We start from the raw sequence: 12743 nt of genomic DNA, 5'->3' as shown, positions 1-12743 counted from the left end.
GATTCTTCCTTAAAGGCAGTCTTCTATCAGAGAGTACAATTCACCTGACTTTCCGTAACAACAGTATCGATTGTTGCAATTTTAAAGCATATCTACAAATTCTTGGACAGTTCTCCCATTGAGACATGGGGTGTGTTGCCACTGCCTTGAAACCGGGTGGGCCTTTGTGAATGTTTCAACCGATAAGATACACTACCAGCAGAGGTGACACTCTGACTTCTGAGGCCAGGTCATAAAGAGCTTCCCGTCTGCCTTGCTCACTGGAGTACTTGTACTAAAAGCCTTCAGATGCCAGCTAGGCCGCCTACTGCCCTGGAGCCGGCAGGTTGTGAGGAAGCCCAGACGAGCCCCGCAGAGAGGCCACATGGAGAGGCCCCAAGTCGAAGCAGAGCGATGCCGGGCCAGCGTCCCTGCCCCGGGTCTGCACTGTTTCAGCTCCAGCCCCCAACTAAGGACAATGGTATGAGGACCCCTAAACCAGAACCACTCAGCTAAGCACTTCCCAAATCCCTGACCTCTCCCCACCGCCCGCTCACACACAAACTATGAGAGGTAATAAAACAACGGGTGTTTGAAGCCACTGTGCTTTAAGTGATTTGTTAGACAGCAACAGGAAACTGGAATATCTGTCGTAAGAATACATGACAAGCATACAGAGTTAGCTTTCCCACGTGCTATCTCATTTTGTCCTCACAATTGCACTGGGGACAAACGCAGTCTCATTTTCTAATGATAAAGCAACACTCCACGGGAATACCTGGATTGCCCAAGGTCACATGACTAGTGTGTGGCCAAGCAAAAATTCCTGGTGAGGAACTCTGACTCCAGGTCCAGTGGTCACTCCAGGTCCAGTGATTTTTCCTCTGTGCCATCGCTGACCCCCACACTAGACCACAGTGCAAGAAAAAATATATGCATACTGGTGCACACGCAGGCACGAGTGGAGATCGAGGAGAACCACTCTGCTCCAGGTCTCAGGGCACACAGACACCAGCCCCTCGTGGGAGCAGCCCTGCCCTGACAACAGCAAAGCACGGGAAATGTGGGCAGCTGGCCGACAATGACATAATGAGGAAACGATCAGAGGACATGAGGACTGGCGAGGGCCCCTTGTTCCTAACACCACATGTCTCAGTGGACAGCCTGGGCATCATCACTGAAGAGTGTTCAGAAGCACCTGTCAGACCCCAGAGAAGTTTCGGTGCAACGAGAGATGAACATGGTGACATCCTTCGTTACGGGGCCTTGCGCCTGACAGCCCGTCAGGACGAGCTTCGGCACCTGTAACCACCACGCATCGGATGAAGACATGCTTCTATTGTGACTCCACGGGATGACATTTCTTGTTTGCCTCTACAGCTTTTTCACGATGATTGATAAAAACCAAGCCACGGAGACAGAGGAGGCATATCGCTAGTGGGTATGAAGCCAGCATCTCAAGGTAAATGGGCACCCACGGTAAATCACTTTGGAGTAACACACCAGGAGGTTGGGACTTTCAAATTCATCCATGGAAGACGTGAACAGGACCAGGGGCTCATCACAGACAAATTTTACCAACAATCCCTTTTTAAGGGTCTAAGAAATAATGTTCTCAATTAATGCAAAAAAAAAAAAGAAAAAAACAGATATAATTCTCAGAAGTCAAAAGACTTCTCAAAGACACAAGTCAAAAGACTAAAAATAACAAAAACAAAAACCTGAAGCAATCTAAAGGTCTAAATTCCTACACTCCCATATTATCTTTCAAAGAGTGCAGGGATAAAGAGAATCTCCTCACGTGTTTATGTTGTCCCTTCAAGCAGTGGTTTCTAAACAGTCTCCACTATCTCAGAATCACCTGAATAGATTTTTTTAATACTCATGTTCTTGCAACATACTCTTAGAGATTCTCAGTAAGTCTAAGTGGGTCCCCTGAATATACATTTTTGATATGTAATCCTAATGCACAACCAAGTTTGGGGACTACTAGGTGACAAAGAATGTCCACTGTAGCCACACTATCTGTTTTCTCTAGAAGCAGAACTCCAACGTGTTAGCAGAAAACATGGCTTCCTTGGAAGAAATCTATCTTTTCCAGGCTCCCTTGCAGCTACATGGCAGCTTAAGGCAGCCCTGCAACAAAGTGCTGGCAGTAGGTCCTAAAAAGAACTGAATGTGAAATGTCTAAGACACATTCTTAAAGGGAGGGTAGATGCCCCACTTGAATGCTACTTCCTTCCTACCACCTGGAATGTGGACAACACGACTGAAGCTCTGACAGTCACTACCAATCATAAGATGACCTTGAGCACGTAGGCAAGCAAGGTAAGTGAAAGATGAAGCCTGCCTCTCTAACACTGACAGCCCTACACTAAAAGCCTCCGGACTTCTTGACCATAAAAGGAAATAAGATGCAGAGTCACTGTTCCTTGGGATTGACACATTACAGTGAAATCTAATACTAATACACCTAACTATCTTAGAGTCTGTCTTAAACTCTAATATCCACTGTCACCATCCAAAGGATATGAGGCAGGAACTTGATTTTAACCTGTAATTGACAAACAAGGAAACTGAGTACGGAAAAGTGATACAACCTGCTCAATGCCACACGTGCAGGCTACGAATGTGCCAGCATTTGGACTCGTCTCCCAACTTCAAAGGCCACCAGTCTTTTGCCCACACTAGCCTGCGGAGCACTCCGAGAAGAAGCCCCCTTTGAACGTAGAACGTGTGCCCCTCAACAAGCTGCAGAGGGGACGGGAGCCACTGTCCACACAGGAAGAGAAACCCCTCCCCTTTTCTCCCTCTGTTACCATTTCTCCCCCTTCTTTTCATTTTCCTTTTCTATTTTTCACATTTTTGGTTTCTCTTCAGCTCTTTAAAAGGAGGGCTAGGTCATAATAATGTAAATGTACTCAAGGGGAAAAGCTCTCCCTCAGAGCCTTCCAGCCTAATTAGCAGAATTCCACCACCTCCTCCAAAATGACACCATGGCCATCACCCTCAGAGCAGAGGACCTGCCAGAAATCAAACCAGCTTTCACCCAGGCACACACAGAAGTTTCCCTGATTACAGCCCTCCCCAAACCAGTCTAGACACCAAGGGAATTTGTGAATACTGCTGAGTCCTCGTTTTCTTTTTTAAAGATTTTATTTATTTTTAGAGCAAGGGGAAGGGAGGGAGAAAGATAGGGAGAGAGACATCCATTGGCTGCCTCTCGCAAGCCCCCAAAACTGGGGACCTCATAACCCACGCACGTGCCCTGATGGGGAATTGAACCAGCAATGCTTTGGTTCACAGGCTGGCAGTCAGTCCACTGAGCCACACCAGCCAGGAGAAGTCCCCATTTTCAAGGATGTAAAATAGAGATGTCCAATAATACAGGCCGCCATCAATGATTATGGGAGACTAAAGGAGACTGGGCCTGGCGTACAGTCAGGATGGAATAAACATACAGCACTGACTACCACTGACATTTGCATTTCTCTGTTTGTTCATCATCTCTTTCTCCACCTCCCACCTAAGACTACAAGAACTAGAAGAGAGGACGTTTGTCTCTTTTTCATCCATTGCTATTTCCTACCACAGAGAACAATGTGAGATACGTAACAGAGGCTCAATAAGTACTCATTGAATGAATGAATGAATGAATGACAATGCAGTGAAACCACTTCCCGCCCAGGTATTCAGTGCTTGTCTGACTGACCAACTGGCCACATCCTGAATTCTTTCTGCAGTGACACTACTTTGCTTCCTATTTTTCCTACTCACGTGTACATTCCTCATTGGATACCTTCCACCTGCCTCTCCCCGGATCTCCACCACACTACACTCGGGGCAAGAGAAGCCCTACCGTCCCCACGGGCTCTCCCTGACTGTGCCGGTCCTGAGTCTCTGCGCTTGCCACTGGCCTTCCATAGAACGGGTCTACATCACTCAGTGAGCCCGACACTCCCTTGTGACAGACCGTGCAGCATCGCCAATGTTAGAAAGCATCCCATTCACATGAACAGATCACAGTTTGCAAAGCTTTCTCTTCAGGACGTTTGAAGCTTAACATTCTGAGAATGTGTCCAGGAAATGAAATAAAGAAACAGCACATAATACCTGCATCTACCTAGAAATCATTTAAAAATTGCCCATGGTGGAAAGCACACGATGTGTACCTCTATATGGACATCCCGTTTAACTCTCATGAGTATTCCATGAAGGAGGTATTATTTTTTTCAAACTTACTGATGAGATATCTGAAGTTCAGAGAGTCTGGGCGACTTGTGCAAGTACTCACAGCAGAATCACCAGAGCTGGGGGAAAAGCTCAGGCTTCTGTGTGTCTCAAAGGGTCCTGCTCTTAACAGGGTGCTTCCAAGTCCTGTCCAAGGAAAATAAAGAAGCAGGAAATGAGGGGCAAGAAGAGGAAGGGAAGGGAAGGAGAAGGGAAGAGGAGAGGAAGAGGAGAGGAGATGAAACGAGACGAGACGAGTGTGTGTGTATTCAATACATACATAATCATGGCTACGTGAATGGGGTGAGTTGAGAGGTGGTAGGAAGAAGGGTTGGTAAGTTTTACAAATGTCCGAAGAGTTATTAAGAAATAAAGCATACTCTAAAAGAGGGAAAATGATATCGAGATATAAAACCTGAAACCATTGCCTTAGATAAGCAACAAGTCTTCTGATTGCAGAAGCCATTCATAAAGTACGAACAAGACCCAAGAGAGCTGCCCAACAGGGCTACAACCTCAGGTGCACCACTCACACTGTAGTCTAAGTAAGTAACAAGGGTTGTCAGGATGACAACTAGGTGTATAAACCTTGAGCAGGTCCAAATGAACTGCAAAGAAAGGAGAGGGGAGTTCCATCAGCTTGCACCTTTCAGAATCTTGTAGTATAGGCTTTCTCATCCCCATTTTTCAGATGGCAAAACTGAGGCTCAGAGGCTAACGATTTGTCAGGCCCAACAGCAAAGTTAGTGACCACGCCAGATTCACACCCAGGCCTGGGTCAAGAATGTCAGCCCTGTGCAGGCGGTGCTTCTAGGGCAACATTTGCAAGAGGTGGGTACAGTGGGGACAGTTGAGCCCCCGGATGGCCTCAGGTGCTCCTTACCTCACACTTCTCCACCACCGGCTGCTGCCCACACTCGGAACTGTTGCCCGCCACGATGCCAGCGCGAAGGTTCTCGCTGTCCCCGGTACCCTCCTCCATGGAGTAGGTCTTGGAGTGGTTGCCACGGCGATGGGCTGGGGCCCGGCCCTGGGCCAGGCTGAGCTGCCGGCGCAGCGCACGGTTCTCCTCCTCCACCTCGCGCACGCGCACCTCCAGGCTCTCGCGCTCCCGCGGGCCCGAGGCTGAGTACCGGGGGCTGTGCGGCTGGGACTCCAGTGGAGACAGAGACACGGGCTTTCCATCTGCGGGCACAGAAAGACCAGGGAAGAGTTAACCCGGAACGAAACACACCCCAGCCCCTGCACGTACCCCCGGCAGCCATTACGGCACAGCCAAGTTCCCTTCACAACCCCATTTACAAGGGAAAACAGATGGAAAATGGGTTACAAATAAACGCATCCAGGCTGAACTGGGAACGAAGTCGAGAACAGAATGACTTATGGCGGTGATAAAAACTAACATGCTGTTCAGAGAAGACAATCATAATATAATTTTTCCTAATTAAATGCACTGTCTTCTTTCCCCTACTTGGCATGTCACTAGGTAGACACTCTTGTTTTCAATAAAGCGTCATGAGCGTGAGGAAGGAGGCAGAGGTGGGGAAAGAGGAGAAAGGGAAAGCGAAGGGAGTAGGAGGACACGAAAGTGGGCAAAAAAGAGAGTGTAGGGGGAAATACGAATAATGATTAAGTTTACTTCCTTCTTCCTACGCAAACTCCTATTCATCCTTCAAAACTCTGTTTCAGAAGCATCACCTCCCATAAAAGCCTTCAAATGGAAGATAAAATACCCTTCAGCATATCCCCCAAAAGTATTCTGGTACATAAGCACTACATAAAATCATATACATACATCGGTCATAAATTATTTTATCAAATGTTTCCTATGAAGGTGAGGAGTTCAGTGAGGACACAGGCTAGTCTTCCTCCTCTTTGTGGTTCCATTACCACAATACCCAGTAAATGCTGGGAGAGTGGAGGCCATGCCAACAGTAAAATAATGAAAGGCAACGAGGAAGAAGAAAGTGGTAACGTGATCAGTCTCCAAGTTTTCCCGGGAAAGCAGTCACGGTCAAGCTGAGGGCCAGCACCACTCTGTTGAACAATCACAGAGAGAAGACAAGTAGGTCTTTTGAAGCCACACAACGGAGTACGCTGATGTCTGAACGCAGACCCAGGTATTTTTTAGGCCCGAGCCTGTACACCTTCCACTTAAATGCAGTTTTACAATAGGCTATACAGAGAGCCGCGAATTTTAAAAAATTATTGATGTGAAACCCCATCTCCCCAGGATACTTAGCACACCATGTTGTATACAGCAGGCGCTTAGTGCATGCTTACCACTGAGGAGCCCCAGGGACACCGGATGCACCAAAAGGTGTCACTCCTTTGTCCCCACACCCCAGAAATCCCAGCATCCAGCTCCACCGTGGCTGCCCCAGACGACGGAGCAAAAATCGCATCTCCAGCAAATTACCCTCTCTCGGCCACCTGCCAAACACACTCCTCTTTTTTCATACTTCAAGTTTTTCTACTTCCTGCCCAGACCCCACTGAGCTTTCAAAGTGTCCCAGAGAGTCGGTGTGACTGACAAAACTTGAGGACCAAAGAACATGGTAAATCCCACCCCGTGGGGTTCACCTGCGCTGTGGACTGCATCGCCTCGGCCCAAGGCCTTTGATGTATCCCTGGGCCTTCACAAACACAACTCCTTTCTTCCCTCCTAATCACCTCGGGGTTAAACTCCTGAGCTCTGGTCCTCTCCCATCAATGCAGCAGATACCGACGTGCTGAATTACACTGCCCAGGACTACAAAGCAAAGGCCACGGTGAGTGTGAGGGGACGTCAGATCACAGGTCGATGAGGGTTGCATCGTCACCAAGCTGGACAATTAATTACAAGCTCTGACCCGGGCTTAGGAAACCGGTCTCCCTGTTTGGTCAAATCAAATTAGTTCCACGGAGAATGAAAAAGAACAGGCAGCTAACAGCAACTGCGTTTTCTCAGCTGACATCCGCGCGGCCAGTTGGGGTAGGGAAGATGAGCACCGAGCCTGGCGGAGGGCAGAATCCCACTGTGTCCAGTGCCTGTGGTACGTCTGCGCTGTGCTGGGCAGTTCACGCGGAGGATGCCAGGTTATCACAGCACAAGCAGGTGGCAACCGGTGTCCCCATTACAGGCGAGGAAACTTGAGATTCTGAAAGCTTAAGCCAGGTCCCCATTGTGGTGCAGCATGGCTTGAATCAAGGAGAGCTAGAGGTCCAGGCACTCTGGGATATGGGAGTCTTTGGGAACACCTGGGCAGAAATCTGAGAAACTCCGGAAGCCCACAAAACTAACAATGAACGGGAACTCTGAGGGTGCTCTTTGGAGGGGTTACTTCAGTGTTCCGAGTTTCAGCATTCCCTTCTGTGAAATGGGAGCAGAAATGCCAACCTTACGAGGATGAGGGAAGGCTTAAGTAAGATACCCAAAGCACTTAAGTAACATACCCCAGCACCGAGCACTGTAGCTGGGAGTCCCTCAGTATAAAGTAGTTCCTCCAACTCCTTCCCAGTGGGGTCGCTGATTACAGGCAAGATGAGTTGATAATGTTAAAGGCTGTACATTTTCTGAACAACACAGCGCTACTCTGAATAGCACATGGGAGCAAGGAGCCGACGCACCGTGCCTTACTTTGACACGTGGCATCTCTGAACCTCTTGCCTTCAGCTTTAGGTAGGTCAAAGTTCACCCAGGAAAATGCAGACAATCAGGCGGGTTTCCCATGGGGGCTGCATCACCTCCCACATGCCTCTCCAGAAAGCCCCACATTCTACATGTTTATGAAAAGTCCATTTTAATTCTTTGATTATGCGCTTACAAATACAGGATAAGTAGGCAAACCCTAAGCCACTACAATTCCGGGGATACTGGAGGGGAAGTGCTCTCAACATTCTGTGCCGATTTCTATCCTCCTGAGACCCCAAATGTCCGTAAGCGAACTTTGCTCTCAAAGACTTCCAGATGTTTTCCGCACTTTACAACTCCGCGCCACCAGTGAAGACACACAAAATAAGAAGTGCCAGGCCCCAAACAGGGGAAGCCACGTTGGAAAAGTCAGCACTCACGCTACGCCCAGTGCCCGGCATGTACTCACTGCTCAGCAAAGGGCAGAATTATAATTTCTGATGTGTGTCTGTTTCAAGGGACATCGGCTAGAGCTGACCCTTCTCTTCCTCAGCCAGCTGCTGCTTCAGAAAGGGAGCGCGGTGGAGACGGGCTCCGGGCTCCTCCCGGCTCTCGTCCTCCACGCTCACGGCAGATGGGCCCTGCATCTCTAGTGCGGCCAATCAATGCAATGCTGCGTGGACCGGTGAGTAAGCGGGGCCCCACTCCTCTGCCATATTTGTGGCTCATTCTGCGTTTATTCATCCTGACCCTTGCTAGTGTTCCTGGATTACTCATCTCGTTGGCTGCTGATTTTTTTTTTGTTGCAGCTTCTCCTAACCCTCCAGGGCTAGGAGGTGAGGGGGTTAGGGCAGTGAAAGGCTGGCCCTCTTAGATGTGTTCTGTACTTCCCTGTGATGTCTTATGGGTTCTCCCAGAACGCCCCCCTGCTCTGGGTACAAACCGTCACTGTAAGGCCCATCGCATGGGATTCTGGGCCTATGAAAACAACTGCGCCTATAGCAGTATTTCTCGATCAGTAATGAAGGAAGAGTTTTTACCCCCAAGCCATCCTGGATAAAAATTTGGTCCTAATACATAGCTTGCCCCATGTAAAATGTATCGCCTGAATTCAACAAATTTGTCTATACCCTGCTCATCAAGACAAGTCTACTGATCACGTGCTTGATGCACGCCCAAGTGCTGCGGAAGTTCCCATGTGCACACTTTCAGCTTCCACACTCATCATGTCGCAGACCAGTAACGGTTTGGCAACTGTGATGGTTTATTTTATGTGTTAACTTGCCTGAGCCACGGGGTGTCCAGATATGTGGTCAGATAGGATGCTGGGTGTTTTGGGATGAGATTGACATTTGAAGCACTAGACCAAGTAAAGCAGACTGCCCTCCCCAGTGCAGGTGGGGACCTCATCCAATCAGCTGAGGGCCTGCGTAGAACACAAAGGCTGACCCTGCCCTCTGTAAGACAGAATTACAATGCCTGCTTCACAGCCTTCGAACTGGGACATTAGTGTGTGTGTGTGTGTGTGTGTTTCTTGCTTTTGGACTTGAACTGAAACACTGGATCTTCTGGGGTTTGGGGCTCGCTGGCCTTCAGACCACAACTATACCACTAGCTCCTCTGGGTCTCCAGCCTGCCGACTCACCCTGCAGATCCTGGAACGTGACCGCCTCCATAATCAAGTGAGCCAATTATTTATAATAAATCTCTTTATGCACCCCCCCCACACACACACACCCTATTGGTCTGTTTCTCTGGGGAACGCTAACGGAGGGGCAGACAACAATCTGTAGAACATGTTTTGAGTGCCACTGCCCCATATCTGGTTTCTTTATTCCCAGGGCCTGGCATGCTTATTAAAGCATCTGCTGAATAAGGAACGAAGGGAAAGACTGGCATCTAGAACTAAAAAAAAAAAAAAAAAAAAGCATGAAAAAATAGGCCTAGCAAGCCTGAAGCTAAAATGACTCATTATAATATTAAATGCTAGGGGACGCGGGACAGATAACCAAGAGAAGCGAACAAAACAAATCGCATGTTAAGAACATGAGACCGGAACAATACTTCACTTCTCTGCGATTCAGTGCAGCCCCCTGGAACCCGGGGGACACCGGTGACTGCAACAGTGTGCATCAGGCCCATTCAGAGTGGACACTCACACTTCCTCTGTCCACCCCCGCTCCCACCCCTCCAGGTCTGGAGCAGGACACACTGAGACAACAGCAAAGAGAATCCCTAACTTCGGAGCCCCCTGTGCCTTTGCTTCTCTAGTGCTCTCCCCTCCAGGTTTCCATTTTTGTAGGTGCACGTCGTCTGTCCGCGTGGTGCGTCTCTGTCACATAGCGCCTGGGTGTGTTGATCTGTGGCCCAGCCCGCTTTGAGTTTAAAATGTTAAACGAGACATCATTCAAAACGTTAGTTTACAACACCTTCCGCCTCCCTCCAAAACTCAACAAACATACATTTATCATCCGATTTGAAGCTCTGAATCCACTTGAAATGAATGCACTGCATTAAGAATCAAAAACATCTAAGATTCAGAACAAAAAAGACAAATTGAAAATCAGCCTCCTCGCAGTGCAGTGACAGAGATTAGGGGCGTGTCACCCAAAGCGTCCTAAGCGATGATCTGGGTCAATCTGCGCGCACTGAATATCTCCGAGTGTGGGCGCTCAGGCTGCGTGGTGCCTACCCTTTGCAAAGAGATACAACTGCAGGCCCCCAAAACAGAGGCAGGCTGGCTCCTGGGCAGGCCTCCCAGCCCTGGGGCCACCCATGTAGGGGGCTCAGACCAGCCTCTGCCAGTGGCGACGGAACCTAGACAGATCTCTCTGGTCAAAGACACCGAGATCCTGCACTCACGCCCAGATTTCGGGAGAGCTGTCCCCTGCCTCATGCCCCCCGTGATGAAGACACTGCATTCTGTAACCTTTACATGGCAAAGTCCCCCCACGCACAATCTGTCACCAAGGCCTGGCAGGGCTTCCTTCCTGGTGTTGGAAGCACTTGCTTCTCTCATTCTATTTCAGACATTCTACCCCAAACCAAGCCTCTTCATCTTATCCTAAAACAGGGGTCATCCAACGTGTTCTGGAAGCACCGGAGAGTAAACGTGGTTTACGCTGCAGGCCATGTGGTCGCTGATGCTAGCACTTGACCCTGCCATCATAGTGCAAAAGCAGCCACAGAAATACATGACGCATGGACACGGCTGTGTTCCAATGAAACTTCGTTTATAAAAGCGAGGGCTGGGTCAGACTCGGCCTGTGGGCCCAAGCTGGTTTGCAGATCCGTCTCCTTGCTTCCTCTCCCTTCCTCGGACCTCACCATGTTCCTCCCAGCCTTAATCTTAGGTGTCGGAATAACGTTCTCCATGACAATCCTGTTCCCACCACACTTTGCAGTTTGACAACATACAGAAGCAACTCCATCTACTTCAAGGTCATCTACCAAATTCAACAAACACTTGGCTAGTGCCTGTGGAGTACCTGGAGGCTGGCTATCATCTCATTATAGTGTATACAACACTTTAATGAAGTGTTTTCACCAACCGTATTTGAAAAATAAAACGAGGGAAAGAGACACATGATTTAACTTGGTCAGTGCCATCCCAGCACCAAATGACCGAGGAAGAACCTTGAACCCGGGTTCATTGGCCTCGGCTCAATTGTTCTTTTTGCCTCAAACCAGAACGTCTCCTATCCAGCCCACTCCAGACAAGTCCAGTCTAATTTGTTGTCGCTACTGCTTCATCCCTGGCAGCTCAGCCCAGTCCTTCTCAACCCCTGTCACCATTATACTCCCTGGGGGAACTTTTAAGAAATACTGATGGGCACAGGCCCCATCCCAGATTAACTAGCTCGGAATCCCAGGGGTTGGGGTCTAATTATCAGCATTTTTGGAAGCATCCACCCCCAGGAGATTCTCACGTGGAGTCGAGGCTGGGAAACAGTGACTGGCTCAGGCATTCCCCGCGAGCATCTGGCTAAGGCAGGCATCATAACCCCCTTTTGTAAGCACACCTGGCGGCCCCTTAAGACCAATTTCAGGAACTGGCTTCAATGCAGCGCCGCCACGCTGAAGTCCAGTCCCAGTACTGCTGGGGGGGGGGCGGGGGGCGGGCGGGGGGCGGTGGGGAGACACAGCTTCCTCTTCCAGGAAGCTCCTGGCGTAACCAGGTCTCCCTACATTCTAGTTCCAACCAGTAAGCCAGGTTGCCCCGGATTCCACCTCCTACCAGTTGAGGGCGCTGTTTTGATCCTCTTAATCCCCCCCTCCCAGGATGAGGGCTCTCTGCAGAGCAGGGCCCACACCTGCCGCTGCCCGGCCCTCCGGCCTCCCTGCTTCCAGGCTCCTTTCTGGTGACTGGTCCGTCCCCTCGATCCCGTGATTTCTCCGATTCCTCACATTCCAAGGCAGGCTGTGTTCATCAAGTAAGAATCTTACAATAATTTTCAAACACAAAAGGCACGACAGTACCATGCTCCTTTGGATGCATTTTGAAAGTGCCAAACACACAGCACAGCCAAAATCATTTTAGAAAACTCAGTTCGATCTTAAAAGTCTCACATTGAACAATTTTTTTTTTTTTTTATAAATGTTGGTTACGGGATGTCCCCGTGACAATCTGATGTGTCACCACCACTCCTGAGCAGTTTCCAAGTGCAAGTAAGACACGGGCCTGGCAGGCCACGTCCCTACATTTCAGACTGTGGCCCCAGCTGTGCTGTGGGGAGGAAGTGGCAATAATGGCACATAATGGGCGCTCGCTTCTGAGGGGGTAAATGGGGAATGTTTCCTGCCCAAACTCCCCAAAGGGATTTTCTGGGAGTTTTATCTTTGTCTTTGGCATCCACAGCCAACCTGCGTTCCGGCCAAGGCCTTGGCGCTCTCTGGCCGAGACTGGACAACAGTGAGACGA

General features: G+C 49.3%; 1 protein-coding gene across 6 annotated transcripts in view; it reads right to left on the bottom strand.

Moving 5' to 3' along the window:
* The window catches only part of LARGE1 (LARGE xylosyl- and glucuronyltransferase 1), a 455596-nt gene that overhangs the window by 236671 nt on the left and 206182 nt on the right, over positions 1-12743 (bottom strand). For all 6 annotated transcript variants that reach the window (XM_045826472.1, XM_045826469.1, XM_045826471.1 and 3 more), the window contains exon 3: positions 5093-5394. In XM_045826472.1, the coding sequence (XP_045682428.1) occupies positions 5093-5394 (302 nt within the window). The remainder of the gene's footprint in view (positions 1-5092; positions 5395-12743) is intronic.

Source organism: Phyllostomus hastatus, unplaced genomic scaffold, assembly GCF_019186645.2.
Source record: "Phyllostomus hastatus isolate PE091 unplaced genomic scaffold, TTU_PhHast_1.1 phas_scaffold_755, whole genome shotgun sequence".
In the NCBI taxonomy this organism is placed as follows: domain Eukaryota; kingdom Metazoa; phylum Chordata; class Mammalia; order Chiroptera; family Phyllostomidae; genus Phyllostomus; species Phyllostomus hastatus.
This window is presented reverse-complemented; position numbering and strand designations above follow the sequence as displayed.